The sequence below is a fragment of the Heteronotia binoei genome, chromosome 17 (genome assembly GCF_032191835.1).
Source record: "Heteronotia binoei isolate CCM8104 ecotype False Entrance Well chromosome 17, APGP_CSIRO_Hbin_v1, whole genome shotgun sequence".
Lineage (NCBI taxonomy): Eukaryota > Metazoa > Chordata > Lepidosauria > Squamata > Gekkonidae > Heteronotia > Heteronotia binoei.
The window spans coordinates 10,858,158-10,883,368 of record NC_083239.1 but is presented as its reverse complement, the minus strand read 5'-3'; the positions used below and the strand labels follow the sequence as shown (position 1 = coordinate 10,883,368).

The 25,211-nt window shown below is 43.5% G+C and overlaps 1 protein-coding gene and 1 non-coding gene across 2 annotated transcripts in view; both read left to right on the top strand.

Moving 5' to 3' along the window:
- Nucleotides 1–23,870, top strand: part of MACO1 (macoilin 1) — a 120,812-nt gene extending 96,942 nt beyond the window's left edge. Inside the window, exons 7-11 of the mRNA XM_060257913.1 lie at nt 6,008–6,166; nt 7,369–7,551; nt 8,194–8,314; nt 18,343–18,517; nt 22,500–23,870. Of these exons, the coding sequence (XP_060113896.1) occupies nt 6,008–6,166; nt 7,369–7,551; nt 8,194–8,314; nt 18,343–18,517; nt 22,500–22,702 (841 nt within the window). The 3' untranslated portion in view covers nt 22,703–23,870. The remainder of the gene's footprint in view (nt 1–6,007; nt 6,167–7,368; nt 7,552–8,193; nt 8,315–18,342; nt 18,518–22,499) is intronic.
- Nucleotides 15,132–15,271, top strand: LOC132586555 (U4 spliceosomal RNA). The gene has a single exon (XR_009556367.1). It is a non-coding gene; the product is annotated as a U4 spliceosomal RNA (small nuclear RNA).
- Nucleotides 23,871–25,211: the final 1,341 nt, after the last annotated feature.

The following is a 25,211-nucleotide window of genomic DNA, read 5'->3' as shown; positions in this document are numbered from 1 at the left end:
TTATCCCTCTAAGCAATTTAATAGAATTCCTTGCATGCGTCTCAAGATCCTGCATTAGTTTCTTGCCACCTCTAATCGTTGTGTTTGCCTATTGTTGCCACTTGGGTCAAGTGTCCGTTAATGTGCTAATTTCAAAGGGTTAAATGTGTCATCGTAGAGACAACGGTTATTCCTTAGCAGTTTGTGCAGCGAATGTCAATAATGGGGCTTGTCTGCTTTAACTTCCTACACTGACTGGTGACTTTTTCCAGTCTCTGGAAGATATACGGTATCTGTGAGGCCCAGCAGAGGAATTGCCACAATGTGAGATATGGAAGACAGTGATCCAAGGGGGGCTGGCAGTTTGAGGCCTGGGAAGTAACTACAAGTCCCACCTTTTGAGCCATTGGTTGCCATCAAACGTTACAACCATCAGCATTGGAGAAGCTCAGTTACAACAACTCCTGCATGTCTGCCAATAGTCATTGTACTTGGCCAGATGCACGATGATATGTGCGGCTGAGACTACCAGCAAACAGATGAAAAACATGTTTTGTTCCTGCATTTAACATTCAGCAGGGGTGATGAAAGAATGGATTATATTTTTCAACTTTGCTTCTTCAAGCAATTTGGATAACTATAGTTATCAAAGATTGATTTCATAATGACAGCGGCCCTGTGTGAGAGTCCGTGCTGCCCAACCTCTGCGGCTCGTGTGGTCCAAGGGAGATAAGGAAGGAACTGCTTTCTCGAAGGCAGGGGTGGCCAAACTGTGGCTCGGGAGCCACATGTGGCTCTTTCACACATATTGTGTGGCTCTCAAAGCCAGTGGCTTGAAGAATGCATTTAAAGTGGAAGTTGTTTTCTTCCCACCTCTCCCTCCCTCATCTGTTATTCCACAGCACTGACAGTCTCACTGAAATACTGTATTTGCTGGCATATAAGACGGCTTTTTTGCCCTGAAAAACATGCCTCCAGGTGGGGGGTTGTCTTATACGCCGGGTGCACTTCAGTTGGGATAGACATAGCTGCCCATAGTGGCGTCCCGATGCCCGCCCACCTCATTCTACATACCGTCCAGTATCGCGCGGTATCCAGCACGGCCATGGCGGGTCATCAGCGTGGCTGCGGCGAGCATCAGCAGCGAGACAGGGGTGCCAGCCTTTTCGGCGTGACCGGGCCGTTCTGCTCGGCGGGAAGCAGCGGCGCTCCGGCCCGCCCCTTGTCTACGCAGAGCTCGCACATGCGCACTAGTGCCGGTCACAGGGAGATGCAGGGGCGGGCCGGATGTTCTTTTACCTTTTATTTGGTGTGTGGAAGGTGTGCGGAAGAGGGGGTAGTCTTATACGGCGAGTATATAACAAACTCTATATTTTGAGTGGAAATGTTGGGGGGTCGTCTTATACGCCCAGTCGTCTTATACGCCAGCAAATACGGTACTAGAACTGAAACCAGGAACATCGGAATAATCAGAATATCAATATGCATCTTGGACTTAATGGCTGTAAGATGTATGGAAATGATTTTATTGTATCTTCCGTTTTAATATTTTATGTTTGTTTTAAGTGTTGTTAGCCACCCTGAGCCCATTAGGGGAGGGCAGGATATAAATCTGACAAAATAAAATCTATTTTTCTTCCTTCTTTCCTTGCGGCTCTCAAACAGCTGACATTCGTGTCTTGTGGCTCTCAAACATCCGCCATTTATTCTATGTGGCTCTTACGTTAAGCAAGCTTGGCCAGCCCTGGTTTAAGGCAAGTGGCTCAGGAGTCAACTGTGGTTCTAAGACATGCCGTCTTTGGCTCTTCTGAGCACTGTTCCTCAGTGTGGTACCTGCCCCATGATTCAGCACAGTAGGAAAAGCCTGGGGCTTGTGATTGGCAGATAGTTTCCACTTTGAAAGAGGTGCATCTGGAGAAACGGATAAGTTGTGAGCCTCCTGGAGGTGTCAGCCTGATTCCAGGAATGGAAGCAAATGCAGCTGTTTTGTTTGATTCTAATTGCTATGTGGTTTTCTATGAAACACAGTGCAAGTACCACACTTCTGAGGTCTGTATCTGCTGCAGATTGTATTGTGCCATCAATCGATATCTCTTGAGGGATATCTATCTACTCCCACCCCCAAATAGTTGCATTCTCTTGGAATAGATGGAAACTCAATTCTGATGCAGGCAAAGACAACCTGCTAAATTTGTTGCTTCCAAACTTGGAAAAGTTTCTTATTTATTTATTATATTTATAGATTTCATTTCATTCATGCTTGGGGAGGGATGAACCATAAAAACGAAGGAAAACTGCAGAGATAAAATAATTCAAATCTAAAGAAATTTTAAAAAACAAACAAACACATGAGCAAGCATAAGCAAACCAACTGCAACAGGATGATCAAAACAACGTCAGAACAAGCTGAAGAGAAGCAAAACTAACTTGCTTTGTAAGTTGTAATGCCATTGAGGGACTGTGGGGAAAGGTAAAGTTTCACCCCTTTCTAAGAAGAGAGGAAAGACTATGCCAGATCTCCAAGGAAAGGTAGTGTTAGAAGATTCTCAAGCATACAGCACCAGGAGCTCTTTAGCAGGGCAGCCCAGTCAAATGTGTAATCATAGGAGTGGTAAGAGTCGGTATAATCAGAAGTTTCTACACATGTAGAAACACTATTGTCTCCATGCGTAATATGTACGAATTGATTGCATGTAAAATGAAACAATGCTTCTTTTCTGGCACAACTTGTTCTTGCTTCTGATACCAAGTCCAAACAGTACCTCTCCCATATCCTTCTATCTCTCTAATGCATTTTTGTTCCGCCCCTTTTGACAAGAAGTTTAAGGTGGTGTGTGTGTGTATGTGTGTGTATATATATATATATATATATATATATATATATATATATATATATATATATATATATATATGATTATTCTCTCTTCCAGGTTATGCTGAGGGTGTGTGTGTGTGTGGAATTCAGGTCATCCAGCAATCTTATGGTAGAGTCAGAATTAGAACCTGGATTTCCATCACTGAAATCTCCTTGTAGGCACTTGCAAACACAAAGCAAATGTTTTTCTAGAATGTGATTTTAAAAAGAACATTACTAATGTGGAATTAGTGTTTACCTGCCACGGTGGTTATATACTTTGGGCCATGTCTTGGTTTGCAAAAAAAAAGTCAAAATAGTTTTAAACGCCTAGCCGTGTTCACATTCCGTCTACATTCTGTGTTGCATTTCAGTGATGGGTTAGATGTTTCTATGCAAAATGACATTTTACTTCTAAATATGACATGCGGCAGATGGTTGCTGGTCAGGAAAGATTAAAATTAAACCGTCAGAATTGTGTGTTTATTTTTTTTCCCCCTGGGTGTGTGGGACAGAGAGAGTGAGGAAGCTATATCTTGGATCTACAACATACTTAAGTGTTTGATCAGCTGTTGATTTTTAGTTTTCAACTGGATGCTCTTTTGTCCCAGGAGACCACAGATGAAATCTGATCCTAGCTAGCCACAGTGTGCTGCATGCATTGAAGCCAGCCACGCAATCTGTTCCAGGTGCAGACAGCGGCTTTCAGATCATGGCCTGAAATATCTCCCCAGCCCTTGGCCTCATTTCCTCCTCTTTATTTAACATACAGTCTGTTGAAGACGTCTAGAGAACTCAAAAGCTTGCACATTGTGTTTTGTTATTTTGTTTGGCCTTAATAAAATATATGAAATTGCTTCTTAAAACATGCTTCTCGTTTTGCCATGTAAAGCGATCTGAATCACTTGTGCTTGTGTGCAGTGCTGACTTTTGTGTTGTTGTTCCTTTGTCCAAACTGTCCAGCAATCTGGATGGATGTGCAGAATCATTTTTGTCCTGCTGGTTAAGATGCTGTATGGGTAACAATCCAGCATGCAGCAGATGTACTTGTGGTGCTCCCTGTGCAAGTACATGTGTCACTGAAGCCCGTGGTTTGGGTTGGCAGGACTGATGGGAGTGGGGGAATTCAATCCCTTTTCATTTCCGCAGAGAGGGCCGTTATGCAGCCAGTAGGGTGAGAACAGACTCTTTCTCTGCTTGTGGCTCTCTCGATCAGGACTCTTGTGTTGGTCTTTGTAAGTCAGGGCATGCTTTTCTTATTTTCTTTTCAGTATTTGTATCCCAGTGATCTCCTGTCCAGGTCTTCTCTTGCTTGGCTTCTGTACCTGACTAGTGTGTGGTTTGAGCTGCTATTCCAGAAGGGAAGTAGAATATAGATTTTGTACAGCTTTCATCTTCAGGCTTTGCATTTGTAAGACTAAGGAGAAATTGACATATTTAAATCAAGACCTTAAGTGCTACAGTGTGGACTAATGAACTGTCTTGGCAGGAAAAGTAAACATTATTTTTTCTTGAATAGCACTTTTTCTCTTCCTGTCCTTCCTTCCTTCCCCTGTTTTGTCTTATTGAGGGGACTTCGTTCCACAATATTCAAGCTATAACTTGCCTAAATACTTCACTTGAAAGCAGCGTTCCCTCTAAGCTGAGTTGGCATGAGCTAGCTCACAGATTTTTAGCCTCCAGCTCACACGTTTTTGTCTTAGCTCAGGAAGGATGACTCCAGAGCACAATCATTTATGCACTAGCTCACAACTTTAATGCCAGTAGCTCACATCTTTAATACTAGTACCTCACAAAGTAGAATTTTTGCTCACAAGACTTTGCAGCTTAGAGGGAACATTGCTTGAAAGTAGTATGAGCATTCCAGCTCTCAAAATTGGAAGATTAAGCTTCCTAATGAAGAACCTCCCCGTGCTGCCATTTTATTACAGACAATCTGAGTACACAGAAGGGTTTTCTGTTGTGCAGGGGGTCTTTCAATCTTCAGATATCTACTACCTGCCTCAAAATATGCTTGCACATATAATTAGCAGCCAAACTACACATAACTGCAACAGGGCTGTGCCTTTAATTGGTTCTACCCCAGTTGTATACAGGGCAGAGTTGGGTAGGAGGCACTATTTCAAAGCACTGGAGAGTTAGGGTTTGTAGAATCTTTCGGGATCAAGTGCCATGTTCTACTGGAGAAAGTTTTCCTTCCAGACGTTTCGTTCTCAGCTGTGGAGAACATCCTCAGTGGCGTTGCAGCCGGAGCAGGCGCTCAGACCTTCTTGGCTGCTGTGCACTCAATGCACAGCAGCTGAGAACGAAACATCTGGAAGGAAAACTTTCTCCAGTAGAACACGGTACTTGATCCCGAAAGATTCTACAAACCCTAATGATGTTACCAGCCGTGAAAACCTGAAATCTTTGATACCACTGGAGAGTTGTGGGCATGAGATGCTGAAGTGTCATACTGGTTGCTATACATATATACAGGCTGCCCATTGAGGTAACTCTTTGCCTACACCCCGCCAAATTAAGTTCCAGTACCATAACTGAAAAGAGCCGCATGGTGCAGAGTGGTAAAGCTGCAGTACTGCAGTCCTAAGCTCTGCTCATGATCTGAGTTTGATCCCAGCAGAAGCTGGGTTCAGGTAAGCGGCTCAAGGTTGTCTCTACCTTCCATCCTTCCGAGGTCGGTAAAATGAGTACCCAGCTTGCTGGGGGGAAAGTGTACATGACTGGGAAAGGCAATGGCAAAACACCCTGTAAAAAGTCTGCCGTGAAAACATTGTGAAAGCAGCGTCACCCCAGAATCAGAAATGACTGGTGCTTGCACAGGGGGACTACCATGACCTTTTTTTACCATAAGTGAGCCCAGTTGAGGAAAGATGACAGAGAAGAAAATAGAAGGCCAGGTAGAGGATTCATCACCCTTTTTGTATTTTAAATTGCATCCCCTACCTTCCTGTGTACAGATCAGCATTCAGAGACACAGATCTACCACATTCATGTGTCATTTGGCCATCAGGGGGTCACACGGGAGAAGATGCCAGAAGAGAGATTTGGAGTAAAGGGTGGGTGGGAGAGATGACATAAGAAGCAAAGGTGAAAAAAGCTTAAAGTCAAACTCTAAGCCTTCTCTAGGTGGGTAAAATTTTCTGTTTAAAAACAAACTCTGTTTTATCCCAGGTTGGAGCAAGATATTAAGAAGTTAAAGGCTGACCTTCAGGCAAGCAGGCAGATTGAACAAGAGCTGCGTAGTCAGATTGGTTCTCTGACCAGCACAGAACGGGGGATTCGGTCTGAAATAGGACAGCTCCGACAAGAAAACGAGCTGCTTCAGAATAAGTAAGTTTAACCTTGCTACCCCACAGGTTGTTAGGCCATCTGTTTATGAACGTAAAGAGGGCAGAGTGTTTTTTAAAGTTACTATATACTTCATATGTTTGGATTTTTTAAAATGTCAGAATACAATCCAGCTGAAAATAAACCCTTTCAAGCCCTTTTTGTTTCAGTTGGCAAGAATTAAGCCAGTCGGAGATAACTCTTAAGAGTAGCAAACCCCTGCAGAATGTCCAAAAGAGGATTCTTCCTTCCGGCACCTGGCAACTTTGCCACCATCATTAGTTCAGCCTCTATGTAATTAACTTGGCACATTTTTTTTAACCTGTTGGTTGTTTTTTAATAGTTTATCAAGCTCAGAGGAATGCCAGAGGAGTGCAGTAAAAACAATAAAGCATAACTAATTAAACTAAAAATATCAGCAATACAATAGACCCTTGCTGTTTGCGACTCGTGTTTTTACTTACTTGAGGTCTTTAAATCTGAAACCATGACATGGTCTCCACAACACCATGATCATAATCTATAAATTGTTGAATTTTGCAGAAAACTTTGTAGGTTTGGGGCAGCGTTTGCAGATTTTACCATTTGTAGTGATCTCAGGAACTGATTCCACAAATGGCAGTGGACTACTGTATTGAAGTGTCAACAGTAGCAGCTAGACAACAAAACAGCTGGATGACAAAGCAGGAGCTAATTGGACATAATCACAGAACAAAAATAATATTAATGATCTCTAGAGGCCTATGGAAATATGTCTTCACTTGGCCCCTGAAGCTCAAAAGAACAAACCCCAGAGAAAGAGAAGGGGGGGGGGGTAATTCCACAGATGTTCTCTGTCTGAAGCCTGTACAGTCAAAGTAGAAATCTATTCAATAACCAAGGGCATTTCAGACTTTAAGAAGTTCTTCAAGGGAAGGGGGGGGGTGACTTTGCTCAGAATAATTAAATATTTTGTATAAGATTGCCATTGTTTAGCTTCTGCAGAAACTTTTATCTTGTTTTTACTGGGCTTTCTCTGCTTTGACTTGCATTGATTGAATCCTACCCTCTTGTTCTACTGAAATTTGGGGACTTGTCTGCATTTGCCCAGAAGGGATTAAATGTGCAGGAGTTCGCTTTTTCTTACTTTTGATGCTGAAGCAGGAAGCAACACCACAAATAATGTGCACCTCTTTTGCCCTGCCCCTCCCCCCCCCCCCGCCCAGACTGCATAATGCTGTGCAGATGAAACAAAAAGACAAGCAGACCATTGGCCAGTTGGAGAAGAAGCTGAAAGCAGAGCAAGAGGCACGGACCTTTGTAGAAAAACAGCTGATGGAAGAAAAAAAAAGGAAGAAGTTGGAAGAAGCAACTGCTGCACGGGCTGTTGCTTTTGCTGCTGCTACTAGGTACTTCGTTTCCCTGGTTACCTCTATCTCATATCTGAGAATCAGTTTGTTTTTTGGGGTCTCTACAATGGAGACCAGTTTTATATTCTACCCTGTTTTATTTATTTTTAAAAAATCTTCCTACATGTAGAAAAATAACATGAGGGGAAATGCTTGTTGCTTTCCTCTGAATGCTCGTTTTTCTATATGCAAAGTTTCCGACCATTCCCTTCTCCTTCCTTTGAACTTGTATAATCCAAGGAAACTTTATTTCTACTGAACGTTTAGGTTGCCGTTATTTTCCACGGCAACATTGGTGACAGGATTCCGTTCCATACTTAATGTGGTTGAATTTGAAGATGACTGGTGCAGAGACTTTCAGCCATTGTTGAGTTGTGTAACGTAATGCTGAGTGATTAAACACAAGTTTGCTAGAACAACAAAGGCACACAGAAGTGCTCCTCCCCTGTTCAGGACAGGGCAGCTGCTGATTCCCAGTGAGCTGAAACTGGCATTTGGTGCCTGCAGCATTTTTTTGTCCCATTTTTCGGTCTTGCGCCGTTCATACCGCTTTTACGGAATTATCCGTGACACGGACAAGTTCATTTATTCATCCACTCTCTGTCTCTCTCTTTGTGTCTGTGTGTTTGTTTTGCTGGGCAGAGGAGAATGCACTGAAACTTTACGGAATCGGATCAGAGACCTAGAGACAGAGTGTAAAAAGTTAACAATTGACATAAAGCTGAAAGAAGATCAGATACGAGATCTAGAAATGAAAGTTCAGGTAATGAATGAGCATCAATGTGCCTTGTGTGCTTCTGCAGCTTAACAGCTCACTTGTTCTTTGCAACACATTTTCCTTTCTTCGAGTGGGGTGGAGGGAGCCTTGCCTGCTTATGCTCTGACGGACATCATCCTCTTTCAGGCTGTATCAGACATTGTGCACTGGCAGACCAAAACTGGCCAATCTAGGATGTGCACAGCGGGAGCTACCACAAATAATTGGCAAGAATCTCTGTAGGAGGAGTTGGTCGGCAAGCCTGCATGCATCACAGTTTTAAGTGTGCACAGAAAATGCCTAATGGTAGGATCAGACAATTTTTCCTCCAGAGTTGAAGGCAGCTTGAAAGACAGACCACTGCTTGTGGAGATGATGCTAGCCTCATTTTCACCTCTGGTAAACAGGTTCTGCAGGTATTTGTACTGTCCCAGAAGCCTATTTGGCTCGAGACAGAAGAAAGGGAGGGACGGTAGCTCAGTGGTAGAGCATCTGCTTGGTAAGCAGAAGGTCCCAGGTTCAATCTCTGGCATCTCCCAAAAAGGGTCCAGGCAAATAGGTGTGAAAAACCTCAGCTTGAGACCCTGGAGAGCAGGGGAGGGATGGTTGCTCAGTGGTAGAGCATCTGCTTGGGAAGCAAAAGGTACCAGGTTCAATCCCTGGCATCTCCAAAAAAGGAGATGGTGTGAAAATTGGTGTGAAAAATTGGTGTGAAAAAATCTCAGCTTGAGACCGTGGAGAGCCGCTGCCAGTCTGAGTAGACAATACTGACTTTGATGGGCCGAGGGTCTGATTCAGTATAAGGCAGCTTCATATGTAGGAGAGATGGTGGCTCAGTGGTAGAGCATCTACTTGGGAAGCAGAAGGTCCCAGGTTCAATCCCTGGCATCTCCAACCAGAAAGAGTCCAGGCAAATAGGTGTGAAAAACCTCAGCTTGAGACCCTGGAGAGCCGCTGCCAGTCTGAGTAGACAATACTGACTTTGATGGGCCGAGGGTCTGATTCAGTATAAGGCAGCTTCATATGTAGGAGGGATGGTGGCTCAGTGGTAGAGCATCTGCTTGGGAAGCAGAAAATCCCAGGTTCAATCCCTGGCATCTCCAAAAAAGGGTCCAGGCAATTAAGTGTGAAAAACCTCAGCTTGAGACCCTGGAGAGCCGCTGCCAGTCTGAGTAGACAATACTGACTTTGATGGACCAAGTGTCTGATTAAGTATAAGGCAGCTTCATATGTAGGAGGGATGGTGGCTCAGTGGTAGAGCATCTACTTGGGAAGCAGAAGGTCCCAGGTTCAATCCCTGGCATCTCCAAAAAAGGGTCCAGGCAATTAAGTGTGAAAAACCTCAGCTTGAGACCCTGGAGAGCCGCTGCCAGTCTGAGTAGACAATACTGACTTTGATGGACCAAGTGTCTGATTCAGTATAAGGCAGCTTCATATGTAGGAGGGATGGTGGCTCAGTGGTAGAGCATCTGCTTGGGAAGCAGAAGGTCCCAGGTTCAATCCCTGGCATCTCCAACTAAAAAGAGTCCAGGCAAATAGGTGTGAAAAACCTCAGCTTGAGACCCTGGAGAGCCGCTGCCAGTCTGAGTAGACAATACTGACTTTGATGGACCGAGGGTCTGATTCGGTATAAGGCAGCTTCGTATGTTCATAAATGTGTGTGTATGACATGGGAAGGGGTGCATAGTGCTTTCAGTGTTCAGAGCACTTCATGTGCAGTATCTTTTTGTGTTGCATACCACAGTCTTTAAGGTAGGCCAGCATTGTTTTTCCCATGCTGCTGATGGTGGAGATGTGAGAATGGCTTGCCTAAAGCTGCCTCATGAGTTCTTGGCAAAGATGTCAGAGCTTGTCTGTATTCCATGCATAGAAACACAGGTTCTCTGCCTCCACCCTCCCAGCGGAATGCAAAATGTTGCCCCTGAGGGACGGGAGACCAGACAGAGCAGTATGAAGGGGGCATTGAAGGGCTGCCATGATGGGGATTTAAAAAAAAACACACACCCTCTAATGTATGGGGGCCCTTTCCGCAGGAGCCAACCTTAATTTGACAGCTGACCACCCAGATTGCAGCTAAGACACTTATACTCAAGTATTGTCTGAATATGGGCTTTCATGCTGGCTTAGAAAGGCAATGCATGAGACAAAAGTGCCCATTGGTTTGACACATTTGTGTTACCAAGCTTGTTTTTGTTGCAGTAACTCAAATCAGGAGATGGGGTATTTGTAGGGGAAATCAGCCCCAGCTCTGCATGCTGATTTCTCCCCAGCAAATGTTGCCTCTAGCACCAACATCCTGCAGTTGTTCTGTTGGTTTACTTCTGATTTGGGAGCTTTGCTGGGGGAGAAAAGATTAAAAGGTAGTAAGGGGGCTGGAGCATTTGCTAGGAGAATCAGTCAGTAGGCAAAGGATTAAGCCTCTGCCCTCCAAACATTCCCTGCAAGAGTCATATCTCTCTTCCCCCCACATAATCTTTTGCAACAAACTTGATAATGAGAGCCCTGTATTTTCTTTGTAATGTGTAGTTCTACTGTGAAAAAGCCTTTAAACTGTTATGCCTACTTCTATTATTTTCTTGATCAGTTGTTAGGAAAAACAAGGTCTCATGAGACAGCGGACTTTAAATAGAAGCTTGCTTCTTAGCTGTAAAAATAGGCTCAAGTTTCGCATTTGCTTCTGAGCCAATTCTTTATTTTTATTTTACTTAATCTGTTTTGTAGACTTCCAGTTAAACATTTCTGCCTTTTCATATAATCAGACTCTTAACTTTATATGTATAGAGCTGTAGGAAATACAGAAGAATCCCCTCCCCCCTTAAGCTTTACAATTTCTGGTTTAAGAACAAAAAAAAATGATATGGGATTTTATTGACTTCTAAATAAGGTCTTTTTAATATTCTCTAGTGCAGGGGTGGCCAACGGTAGCTCTCCAGATGTTTTTTTGCCTACATCTTCCATCAGTCCCACCCATTGGCCATGTGCCTGGGGCTGATGGGAGTTGTAGGCAAAAAACATCTGGAGAGCTACCATTGGCCACCCTTGCTCTAGTGCATGCAACCCTTAAGGCTTAAAATAGTTGGATCAAAAGTAAAAAGTACCCCACCCTTGACTTTAAGCCTGTACTGGCTTGGTGAGTAAATGAGCTTGTCAAAGCAAAACATTAAGCAAAGACAGAAATTTAGCTTGAGAAAGTTAGGAAATCCTTTCTTCATCGTCATGGCTTCTGTGTAGGCACACATGGAACTGCTTGATTGCAAGCCAGTTGTGGAGAAGAGCTTTCAAGATTTTCTGGAAAAGCTTCTAGGTTCTGGGTTTCTCCTCCTCCCCCCTCTGTCACTGGAGATCCTTTTTCCCACCCAAAGTGTCATGTGACAGAGATGGGGTAAGCACTCCTTCCCTCAGTTCTCTTCTTACCACTGAGAGGACAGGATGTGCTTCTAAACTACTGCTTCATGGGACCTCAGAAATAAAACAAGATTTTTTTCCTCTATGAAGAGCAGTAAAGACTTTCAAAAATTTAGGGTGGCTCTATTTAAGAAGTGTGATAAATGTGGAATGAAAATGGCCCAATATGATGATCATTCATCATGCCTCCTGTGTCTGGGAGAGGGCCACAATACCCAGCTTGTAGACACCTTATGCCAAAGGCACACAAAGGAAAAGTGGCAAGACTTAAAGCTGCACTTCGGGGGAAAGCTCTGGGCACCCAAGATCCCCACAGGGAAAAATGGGCCCAAATGGATAAGGGCATGAGTGCCCATTCGGTGACCTTGGCACTGACATCTCTTTATCAGAGAACTGCAAACTCAAGCCACCGCCATGAGATCAGTGTCAGAGCTGCCTTTGAAAAAGACCGAAAAGAGAGCCGAGCATTCAAATCACAGTCCGGCCAGTTTGTTGTCATTCAAACGCCCCTTGGAACTAACAGTCTCTCCTCAGAGCTGAGCATCAACACTGGCGATCTTTAAGTCAAATTCACACATACACCCCTGGTGCCGCAATTTGCCATCAGGGCTCATTGTTGACTCATTTTCACATCTAAAGACGCCCTCAGCATCTAAGAATATCAAGGTGCCCAGATTCTTCAGAAGATGAGATTTTCGAGGTGCCTTCCACAGGTCTACCCACATCTCATTATTTATTTATTTATTTATTACATTCAATTTATATCCCGCCCTCTCCGCAAGCGGACTCAGGGCGGCTCACAACATCATACAATGCAATCAGTCCAATAAAACATAGAAAACCATAATTTACTTATTTCAGTTTTAAAACCATTCTGTGGCGCTGCTTCAGTGCAATATAAGCAGTATTGAATTCTCACCAGCATTCTATAAGATGTCCGGTGGCAGCCCTTTTTCAATTAAACAGCAAAAGCCTGCTTAAACAATTCGGTCTTACAGGCCCTGCAGAACGCAGACAAATCCCGCAGGGCCCTTATGGCTTCTGGAAGGGTGTTCCAGAGTTCTGGTGCTGCCACCGAAAAAGCCCTAGATCTCGTTACACACAGCCTGGCTTCTTTTGGCCCAGGGCAGACAGCAGATTTTTTGTCCCTGATCGCAGGACAAAGAGCAACCAAATCCACAGCCACCAAATTAGTGACCATCTCAGAAGATTCCATGAGAAAAGTACTTCTTTCTCTACCTTCTCCATCCCGTGCATTATCTTGTAAACCTCTATCATGTCACCCCGCAGTCGACGTTTCTCCAAGCTAAAGAGTCCCAAGCGTTTCAATCCTTTTTCATAGGGAAAGTGTTCCAGCCCTTTAATCATTCTAGTTGCCCTTTTCTGGACTTTTTCCAATGCTATAATATCCTTTTTGAGGTGCGGCGACCAGAACGGCACACAGTACTCCAAATGAGACCGCACCATCGATTTATACAGGGGCATTACGATACTGGCTGATTTGTTTTCAATTCCCTTCCTAATAGACAGTGAGGAAGAATCCCCTCCCAGTCCCCTAGAGACCAACATACTAGAAGTTCCTCATCCACCTGATTAGATTCTGACCAGGTGTTTTTGAATAGGTTATCCAAGTTCTTTTATGAGTGGTGCCATGTTGCCATTGATGGTTCGGCCTTACCTATAATAAAAAGAGATTATTTTTGACAGTTTCAGATAACTGCCTCTGATTGAATACTCTCTGGCCCAGTCCTGCAACCCTTCCCCTTTTCTAATGCAAGAGGTCTCCACTCTATTAGCAAAAGGAGCAGTTACAAAGCTTGCTCCTGAGGAACAATTGAAGGGCTTTTTTTCTAAATTACTTTGCCATTGACAAAAAAGACAAAAAAGCCATTGACAAAAAAGAGGCAAAATGCTCATTTTAGACTTAGGATCCCTGAATAAAAATTTGAATGTCCCAAGTTCAGGATGTTATTCATACAAGACGGGATGTTCTTTCTAGCCCCCAATGTATAATTTACCATGCTAGATTTAAAGGATGTGTACTGCCATATCTCAGTACATGAAGACAGTAGGAAGTATTTGAGTTTCAGCTATTCAGGTACCACCTATAAGTATGCAGTATTCCCTTTTGCACCTAGAGCAGTCACCAAATGGGATGCAGAGGTTGTGGCTCACTTGAAGTTAAAAGTTAAATAATTGGCTTTTCGTGGATGATTCTCCAGAAAGGCTGGTCAAGAATCTGAACTTAGTCCTATAAACTATGCAGTCACTGAGTTTCATGGTAAACTGGGAAAAATCCTGCCACACTCCAGTTCAGTTTATCGGCTTCACTGTGGCTGCTTTAGACTCTTGAAAAAGGAAAGTGTATTTGTGTCTCCCCAAGTCTAAGATTATTTTGGCCCTTGTTAAGAAATTTCTGTCCAGCAAGTACCAGTCAGCCAAACACATACAAAGACTTCTAGGCTATATGGCCTTCACCACTGCAGTGATCCCATATGCTCGGTTACACAGGAGGCCATTACAAAATTGGTTTTTGCAGAACTTCATCAGTTCTGAAGTACAATGGAGGAGACTATCCATCTCAAGAATCATTGTAAGGTCTCTTCTTTGGTGGTCCAGATCAGAAAACCTCCTCAGGGGAATCCCTCTAGTGGTCCAATCCCATGACATCCACCTCTTTGCTGATGCTACACTCACAGGTTTGGGTGCTCACTGTCAGGGACTAGAAGTGAAAGGGACGTGGCCTAAGAAAGAATCCACACTTGACATTAACCTATTAGAATTCGGAGCTGCCTGTCAAACTTGAGCTGAGAGCTGTCAAACTCGCCCTTGCTTCTTTTACAGAGATCGTCTTCTCTCTCAGAGATCATTGTGGTAGCGGCGGACAACGTCACTGCAAAATTGTACCCGAACAAACAGGGAGGCATGGGGTCCCTCCACCTGTGCAGAGAAACCGCACTCATCTGGCAATGGGCAATAAGGTGGAGGATGCAGTTGTCAGCAGTTCATCTAGCAGGCCTAAACAACACAATAGCAGACAGTCTAACAGGGACACAAGTGCAGAACAAGAATTATCTTTATCAGGCTGCTATCTGGCCCCAGTCTTCAAGGAATGGGAAGTTCCCAAGACAGACCTGTTTGCATCAGTACACAACAAAAAATGCTGCCACTTCTACTCCAGGGCAGCCATGGGTGAACGTTCTGTGGGGGTTGCCTTCCAGTGGCAATGGTGTGGCCACCTTTTCTATGTTTCCCCCTATTGATAACCTTCACACAGTAATTCCCCAGATAAAGGCAGACCAGTTGTCATGTATCCTTCTGGCCCAAAAGGGTATGGTTCCCCACCCTGTGGAAACTGGCCAAAGGGCAATGCATTACATTGCCCCCAAAGGAGGATCTTCCTCACACAGGGCCTGTCAGCTTCACACACTGGCAGTATCATAGCCAATGAGGTTAAACTGAGGTGCAATTATTGCTAATTGAAACTTTTCCCATTAGTCTGTCTACCATCTTCAGGTTCAATCCTTGCACCTGACTTCTTGCTAATCCTGCAATAGAAGGGTTTTCATGAAAAGCTGAGCAACTGTCTCTCACAAACCCACAATGAGAAGGTAATATAGTTATAAACGGAAAAGTGCTGTGCACTGGAGTGGCAAGTAGGGCATTGATCCACAGTCATGTAGTTTGAGTAAAATATTTGATTTTTTGTTTTGTTTTGCTGGATCTGAAAGTAAGGGTCACAGCAATGAAAATGGGGCTGCAACTTACCTGTAAGTGTTGTTGATCAAGCGGCCTTCTGTGCAGGTACACATCCCTCCTTCCTTTGACCCTTTAAGCAGGAAAGGGGATCTATAGATGGGGGGGGGGGAGCACTCCAGAATCTAGACGGCTCTTCAGAAAAGCTTGGAAGCAGTTCTCCACAGCTGGCTTGCAATCATGTGTGCCTGCACAGAAGGCCACTTAAACAGTGGTTACAGGTAAGCACAACCCCATTTCCCACTTGTTAGGAAATCAGAAATTACATGGGTGGGGGAGAGTCTGAGGAATTGGTGGGAAATTTTCCCCTGATCAAAATCTCCTCCAGAATGCTCCCTTAGGCTGTTTTCACACACAGATCCCCCACCCAAAACAAAGAGGAGCTTCTGGATTAAAGAGCAGCATCCATGTGAAACTGTGCTTATGCCAGTACAGCTCATGGCAAGTCTGAGGGTTTCCCCTTTGAACTGGAGAAAAATAAATACTTGAATGGGCCAATTTCTTTGCCCCACTTCCCTCTCTTTCCCTCTCTCCCTTTCTCTAACTGATCCTAACTGAGTGTTACTTGGTTTTGCCAAGTAACACTCAGATTTTGCCTACAAAGGCGTAGGTGAAGCTTTACTGGTATGTCCCAAGTGCAGACCTTTCTCTTACAGAGGCCTTGCCAGAAGTGAAAGCAAGAGTCACAGACAACGTTAAGTACCTCAGGAATGTAGGCTCCCCACCCCCCCCACACACACACCTGACCTTCTAACGTATAACACTTCACGAAACAGTTCAAAGGGAACCCATCTCCTCATCTCTTGCAAAATGAAGGCAATTCTTAGCCTCCGTCTCCAGATGGTGGAGGGTAGGAGGCAGGAGTCCCTGCATTCCCAGGCGCCAGCAACATCTCCTCTGTGAGAGACAAAATAACCTTTCCCAGTCCATTCCAAGAACGTTGCATATGCAACACAGCACAATCTCGTAATATACTGCATAGCAAGACAATGACAGTTACATATGGAACCTCTCCTGAAGGAAGGCATGGCAGGAAACGTATGGATTCTGACAGCTTCCCTCAGCTTTCAGCACTTCCTAAAACATACCAAGAATCAGTCCATTTGTGGGGGGGGGGGTTTTGCATTTGTCAGGTAGCATTTTTCTACCTGCCTGTGATCTTCCCCACATACGCAGTATCACCTGCCTTTTTTCCTTCCCTTCGTGATAGTCACGTGAACATCGAACTCATTACAGGAGTGAGTTGGAGGCTCTCAAGAAATCACAGTGGGACAGGGAGACAAACAAATTGGAAATATCCCCATACACCTGCCCAAATCAACCTCTCCACGTTTCTGTATACTCTCAGGCTTGAGTAGGCTAATTTTCCTCATAGCTTTCTGTTTGTTTTTTTCTTTAATTATGTTTAACATTCCATGCCTCATGGAGCATATTCAGTCCTCATCAGTTCATTTGGGAAGATGGGGTCATTTTCCTCTTGGTTAATTTATATCTTTCTGAATATTTTTCCTCTGCCTTGTGTATGGGTGGCGTGGATTTTTTTTTTTCTGTGACTGGCAGAAACTACCTACTTTGCTAAGTACATTTCTCTTAAGCACCAAGGTCCAGATCTTGTGTTCAGTTGGCCATTAGTGCACTGTCCACCAGCCAGAGGCATCATTAGGGTGGGTTGCACCCTGGGGTGTAACTGATTCAAGTCACCCCCCCCCCCATTGGGCATCACCCCTTTTGGAGGGCTGCGTCACCCCCTCCGCACACAACCCCGCCCACTTCACATGGCCCCTCCCTCATCCACCCTCTGGTCACATGACCAGCCCCCGTAATCCAAGATACCAGTTTTGCAGCATTTAAGTTTCCCCCACTCACCCACACGCTTTTAGCTGAGCCGGCGGCAGCGCGGCCCCGGTTTCAGAATCCCGGCCAGCCCACACACAGCAGCAGTGTTCTAGTCCCAGGGCCAGCCCCTTCCTGTTGTGGGGGGGTCATGGGTCAGTGCCTGGGGCCAATGAGAATGCTCTGGGGGAGGGCCGATGGCCCCCTTGGCCCTGCCCTAGTGACGCCGCTGCCACCAGCCACCCACTTTTGTACTTCAGACAAAAAGAGGTTGCAGGGATTAACCTAGCAATTTAGGATGAACTGGCCTAAGCATTGAATCATCTATAGGGGGTATCTCATAGTGTGATTTTGATTGGTTGTGTGCATGTTGCATTTGTATAACTTGCTCCGACATAATCATGTGAATTGACAGTGTAGACTTTTTTTCTACATATATAAGTTTAAAAATTGTGGAAACTTTATTTTTTGGCATTTACGGAGCTGCTAGATGAGCTTCCTGTAACACACCTGAATAAACCGGGCCTTTTGAAATTCAGAAATGGGTCATCTCAGGATTATCTGCAGATATAAGACCTCCTATGTGTGAACAAGGAATTTGACAGTGCTCATTTTACCAGGACTAGCAAAATTAATGCACTTCAAGCTCCAATTCACATCATGTTCACTAAAGCAAATCAGAGATTGAAGTGTGTTCTGGGATGGACAATTGTTAATGTAAAACATTTCATGGTAAGAATGCATTGGCAATCTCTTCCATTCCTTTGAAAAGGAGGGTGGGTAAAAGAGGCAGTAATTACACCTGAATATGATGTATTCTACGCTGCTGCTTCTGCAGATCTTAAGCAAGTTACCTTTTAGATGAAGATGGTGCATATTTGATAGATTATTTCTGACCATATAACCAAGTTGTCTTAAAAACACAGCATGCTTGAGATTCTCCCAACTAATCCTTGAGAACAGTAGAGACAGAACGAATAGATCATGCCACAGTATTAAGACCCAGTTTGTTAACACTCCTGCTTCAATTTTTCTCAAAGGAACTACGGAAATACAAAGAGAATGAAAAGGATACAGAGGTGTTAATGTCAGCACTTTCAGCCATGCAGGATAAGACGCAGCACTTAGAAAACAGCTTGAGCGCGGAGACAAGGATCAAGTTGGACCTGTTCTCTGCATTAGGAGATGCAAAAAGGCAACTTGAGATCGCCCAAGGTAATTTGGATTCTCCTAACACGGTGGACACAATGGTAGAAATTGAGGCGGATACGTTTTGCGACACGTGACTGGGCAAAGATCGCCAGTGTGCACACGGAAATTGCCCTCATGCTTCCATTTCAAAGGGGGTGGTTGAAGCTGGTGATTTTTTTTCCCTTCCGGCTGCACATCAGATCCTGCTCCAGTGGGGAAGGGAGTCCAGCACAGCGCCACTAAAGCATTCAGAATTCAATATAAATAATATGTCTATACAAATCATGAGAAACCATACAAAAAAAAATCACCATCCAAACCTCTTAAGAACGGTTTGTGGTGGATGGTGATTTTTTTGGGTATGGTTTCTCATGATTTGTATAGACATAATATTTATATTGAATTTTGAATCTGATACTGAATACAGAGTGTTGACACATACTGGTCTAGTCGCTTTGCAATTTCTGCACGCAGAGAGGTTTTTTGTTGTGCTAGTAACAGTTCCTCTGTGTCCTGGTAGCCCGTCATGCCCCTAAAGGAGGTGGCAGTTCTCACACACTGTTTCAAGCTCTGACTTTAACTGCCAGAACTACCTCTGGAATTACCGTTGCAAAGAACGTGGGGAGGGTTCTTCTTCCCCCTTCCTTCCTCTGAGAAATTTGGCCTTTCATCACCAGACTCCTTCATTTTTCCTTGCATTTGTTTTGGTGCTTCGCTTGGGAAGAAACCTCCAAATTCTGTTAGGATTTTAATTAAAAGCCAGCAACACTGTATGGAGTTATCAAAGATTTCAGGTTTTCATGGCTGGTAACATCATTAGGGTTTGTAGAGTCTTTCGGGATCAAGTGCCGTGTTCTACTGGAGAAAGTTTTCCTTCCAGACGTTTCGTTCTCAGCTGCGGAGAACATCCTCAGTGGCGTTGCAGCCGGAGCAGGCGCTCAGACCTTCTTGTCTGCTGTGCATTGAGTGGGGCCAGGGCTGCTGGAGAGCTGCTATTTCTAGGCTGGAGGGGGTGTGATGAAAGGGCAATTGGGACAAACAATGGGCACATCCACAAACCAATTGCCCTTTCATCACACCCCCTCCAGCCTAGAAATAGCAGCTCTCCAGCAGCCCTGGCCCCACTCAATGCACAGCAGCCAAGAAGGTCTGAGCGCCTGCTCCGGCTGCAACGCCACTGAGGATGTTCTCCGCAGCTGAGAACGAAACGTCTGGAAGGAAAACTTTCTCCAGTAGAACACGGCACTTGATCCCGAAAGACTCTACAAACCCTAATGACTGTATGGAGTATCGTGAACCTCCCACCCAAGAAATTTTTCCAGCTTTCTCGCTTCCCCTGAATATTCCTGAAGGCCCCACGCTCTCACAATACTGTAGAGGAAATTTCAGTAGCAGGTGTTTGCTGCAACGGAATCCACAGTTCACCCAGTGGGACTGCACTATTAAATCAGGTTAACTGCTGCTTGAGTATCTAACAATAACTGAGACTCTCTATGGAGTCTGAGTAGAGAGATTGAATACAGATGTCTGGCGCAGAGACTTGATAGTTAATTGCCTTTGGTCCACCTGAACAAGATTAGGTTGGCCAGACTGTCCTAGTCAAATACACCATCCTCCATTCCAAGAAAAGGAGCTGCATTTGACTAAGGACGCTTGTGCACAGCAATGAGGGAAGCATTGGGTTTAAATCGTCCTATTGGATTGTTGAGTGCAACTCTTAAGTTTAAACACTGCAGAAATGCAATGTAGTAGGCGATTAACGGCTGGAATTCCTCATTTTGTGTCCAGGGAAGTTAAATGCAGGAGGGAGAAGGAAGAGAGAATCCATAAATTCATAATTAAAGAGTGTAAATTGTCTCTAGCCATCAGCTAGAACGACACATTCCCAAAGTGCCTTTAAGTCTTTGGAAGAGGAGATGGCACCTTCCACCAGTTCCTTCACATACCCACTGCAGATCTGCTCTTTGTCCCGTAGCTATTGACCACCATCCCTAGGAGAAGGTTTCAGGGCTTGCCATGGGCATGTGTGAAAAAGTCCTGATCCACAAGTCTGCAGATGGTTGGATACTGATGTTTATAAGCCTTAGGGAGATGGTACTAAGGACAAATTTCTTTTAAAAAAACCCTCAATAGGTGGAAGTGTGATTAAACTGCACTAAATTTTTGTCCTTAAACATTTGGGAGGCAAGAGTGGGTCTGGAGGGGAGCAGGAGGAGCCCATGCAGTACCTCTTTTGCTGCTGTTCAAGGCAATGTCAGCCATTTTGGCACCATAATTTTCTGGGCTTTCTGCCTTCCAGAGTGAATCCAGCCGACTGGGCATCGCATAGGGAGTGCGCTGGAGTCACAGCATGTTCTAGCCAATTAGACTGGGCTACAAGGATGATTTTACCAAGGGTGGATGAAAAAAGCAAGCCAAACTCCCTTGTGTAGTTTAAATCAGTTGGTGTGGAAGGAACATCCCATCTCCTCATTTTTTTGTGATGGCTTCATTTGCAGCACATCAATACCCAGGCTGTCCCCTGCCTTGCACATTTCTTCTTTTTGAGCTTCCCCTTTCCAAACCGCTCTCAAAAGGGTATCCTGGTCTTTGAAGGAGGATGCAAAAATATTTCTAAAGCTTAGCTCTTCATTTCGCAGTTCTGGTTCTGGATGAGTTATGAGCTGTAAGTAGGCAGTTCAACCAGTAGAGGGTGCACAAAGTTAACTAAAGAGCCTTGTTCCCTGGCAGTTGCTGTGCTTATGGAAAGCGGCAGCGCTAAATGCCCAAGTTCAATCAGGGCAGCTTTGCATAAGTTTTCCTGTATTATTGATAAGCAAAATGTGAGCAAGATTGCTGTTCTGATGCCGTCTAATGTCAGTATCATTCGGATCTTTTTCCAGCTTCAAAAGCTGGAAGTCCCTTCTTCTTCCTCACCCTGCCCCCATATCATAGTTTTGCTGATTTCACACATCTTGGCAAAGCCATCCTGAATCTGGGATGTCCAGGCTTTGGATGGGTTTACACAGATCCATGAGAACAGCCAAATTTTGAACTGGAGAATAATGGAATTCCCAGCCGTTACAAAAGTCTTGACTTGAAGCATAAGACTTTAAATTGTGTGGAGAACAGTGTGTTAGAAATGTCCTTGGGCTTATTTAATGGTGCTTTTGCAAAGAGATGGGATGAATGAGAAATGGTTGTACACTTATGTTGAGTGTGTAAGTTCCATTAAGCCCTTCTGGGAACAAAATGGAGCTTGATGGTATATATTCCTAAACCAGCATATTTGTGAGAAGGTTTATTTTGTCACCAGCAAATATTTTGCTAGATGGAAGCGAATGGGGGAGGGGGGTATATCAAGCACTGCTGATATGCTGCCTCCGTTCACCTTGCACAAATGCAGTGTAAACCTCAAAAAATGAAAGCAAGTTTCTGAAAAGCAATGCTTTCACTCAAGGCCAGGTTGTAGCCAGAGGGGAGGGGTGCTCTTCCAAATATTCCAGATAACTTCCCCGGTCTTCCAACTTCTGTTGTGGGTGTTGGGGGGGGGGGGGCGCTGTCTAGTCCTTCTGCTTAAAAAGAGGGAAAGACAAAATGCTGCTACTAAGAATCAGGTCTATATACATATAACTCACTACCGTATGTGTTGTAGGATCTTTCCTGATACCTTCTTCCTGAGATCCTGGACTTAATGGGAACCATACCTGTGTCCTTCTGCGTGTGATAAATGGGCTCTGTCACTAAGCCATGACTCCTTCGCTCTTGCAAGAAGTAGGGCCTTCCTTGGCACTGAGATGATCGATAAGAACTTGGTGCTGTTGTAAATTAAAATGTTGCAGAATTATTTAATAAGTCAAACAAGTAGTTGATTCTGTTTATGCTTTTCTTTGATTCACAGTGCCCCCCCTACTGGTACCATGAAGTTTTGCCACCAAACTATTTCAGACAAGGGGGCTAATCTCTTATGTGTTGCTTGTTAATAACATGTTCCCCCCCCCCTTTTCTTTTTTAACAAATCTTTCAGGGCAAATAATTCAAAAAGATCAGGAAATCAAGGACCTAAAACAGAAGATAGCAGAAGTTATGGCAGTAATGCCCAGCATAACGTACACTCCGGCCACCAGCACGCTGAGTCCTGTTTCCCCCCATTATTCTTCCAAATTTGTGGAAACCAGCCCTTCTGGACTTGATCCCAATGCCTCAGTTTATCAACCCCTGAAGAAGTAAATGCTGATGTAATTTGTCATGCAGAAGGCATCACACAGAAAAATCTCTTGCAGTCAAGATGAAATTTGTATTGTGTGAGACTGTACTGATTTATTGTTTAAGAAAAATAAATAAAAAAGAAGGAAGTGGGGGAAGAGAACCCCAACATCAAAGTTTGGCTAGAACTGCCCATCAGTTTTTCTTCTAAATTTTTAGAAAACCTCACAGAACTTTACAATTTTTTTCTTGGCCAATGCATTAAGGGGAAAAAAATCACAAATCTTAGTTTTCTTGTAGCAAATTCTGCCTATTTAAGCAAAAATACTCTTGCAAGTTTTCCTCTTGAAAAGACAGAAATACAACGGAGCTTTGTTTGATTCTAAACCCTTTCTTTCACATTTCTTTACACATAATGACGCCAAAATGGCAGATTGAGAGTTGCAAGGAATAATGATGGAAATTCTTTAGGGTTTTTTTTGTTTTTGTGAAAGGGTTTAATTACACAAAGTTTTGATATGTCAGTGTATTATTACAGTGGGGGAGAAAAAGGGTATATGCAAGACATTTGCTTACCCCTCTAAGGACCAAACATATTTAAGGGGTTATCAGTTTTAAGAGAAGGAAGAAGTAAAGCAGAACAGAGAAACTAAAACATAATGTTGGTTGTATGAAGTGCTTAGATTCCCATTGGTATATGTTAGTCATTTTGAAAATTGCTACCAGTCTTGTTCAACAGTGCCTTGGGAAAAGACATTTCAAGAGGAAACTTACTAGTTCAAACAGTTTTCTCCCTTCCCCCCCCTTTGCTGTCATCTAGCTTAAGACACCCAAGTTCGTTTTACAGAGTCTACCGCAGAATTGAATGCCCGCTGCAACCCCAAGGTTACATCCCTATGTTGTTGTGGTCTTTTTGGTACAAAATCGACAGTGTTCTGTAACTTGACTTTGATTTTAGGATATGCTGTAGAGGTCTCAGTAGTGACAGGAAGCATTCTAGGGAAGGCGGAGTTGTGCAATGTACTGTATACGAGAGACTGTCAAGCTGGCTCATCAAAGCTGCAGCTCTGGTTCTTCTAAAAAAAGTCAACTGCGATTTTGCTTTACATCATCTTGTGTTTTGACAACTTAATTTCAGTGGGGCTGACTAAATCTCAGCAGTTGTGCCAAGGATTTATGGGGGTTTTTTAAAGTAAGAGTTTCTAAATAGAAACTCATTAAAATTGCACAGAGATTTAAGTTGAAATGTATATTGTACATTGGTAGGAAAGTGTGTTGCACTGGCGACTTTTGAAGTGTTTAAGGTTTGGGTTTGGGTGGGAGGGCGAAAACGGGAGCCGGGATACAAAAATGTATTAGTAACTAGCAAAATTATAAAATCAAAGCCGTTTATGATTTTGCAAAAAACATGCAGTGGACTCTGGAAGGACAACGTTCTTCTTAAAAAAAAAACATTTTAAAAGTTTTCATATGAATTGGCAGATATGCCTTGTTTAAAAAATTAAGTAGGACAAACAAGTCAAAAATAGGAGTATAAAAGATCCATCATTTTAATCAGAGATTTTTTTTTTTAGATAAAACTTCTAGCTTTAGCCAGGTGTGCATGTTGCTGTCATTTTGCATTTTTGAATCATCTTGTGTAATTGTCACCATGAAAGTGTTACTCAGAAATGTTATAGGTTTTCATCTTTGTGCAGAACATGAAATATTGTCACTGACTTTGTGTTGAGGTTCCCCCCCCCCTTTTTTTTTTTTCCTTTTCCCCCTTTTTCCCCCTCCTTTTTGGGCTGCCTTTTGGGCACTATTTTTGTTGAAATACTCAGTCTTGGCTGCATTCTTTTTTTTTTCTGTGGGGTTTACAAAAAAATAAACATTTTCTTGCAGATAGCTTTTTGCCAGTGGCTCAGATTATTGTGGTCCGTATACAAGGCTTTGTTTTAGCAAAAAAAAAAAAAAAAGCTTTTCTTTATCCACCATTCAGGTAACAGATAATTTGCAGAATTTAATATTGCTGGTAAGATTTCATCAGAATACTAATGTCTTTTACACTGCTTGTGAGCAGCAATTTATTCAGGATATTTCTACCTATCATCTGAGTTTTGCTGCTAAATACAGCTTTACTAATAAATCCACAGAAGTTACTAGTCCACAACTTTTTTACTGATCCTCCTGCCAATACTGTTTTATCTTCTTTCTTTTTTTCTTTTTTTTTGGTCAAGGATTGCCAACTCCCATATTTTCTGCAGAACATCCTTGCCTGCTTGCCTAAAGATGATTCTTACTCAGAAATGGCTAAGTGACTGACCGCTTACAGGCTTCTTCTAACCCATTAAGAATGATAACGCTGATCTATAAACTGTAAGAGCAGGAGCCTTCTTGAAATAATTCAGTCTAAAGCAAATTACAAAATCAGTAGGGACAATGGACATATATAGGTACTTCGCATGTACAGGAGCTCCCTGTTCTTCCTTGTGAAATGATCTGTGAAAATGCACAGGGGACACACTCTTGTTCTAGTGCACAAGCATTCTCT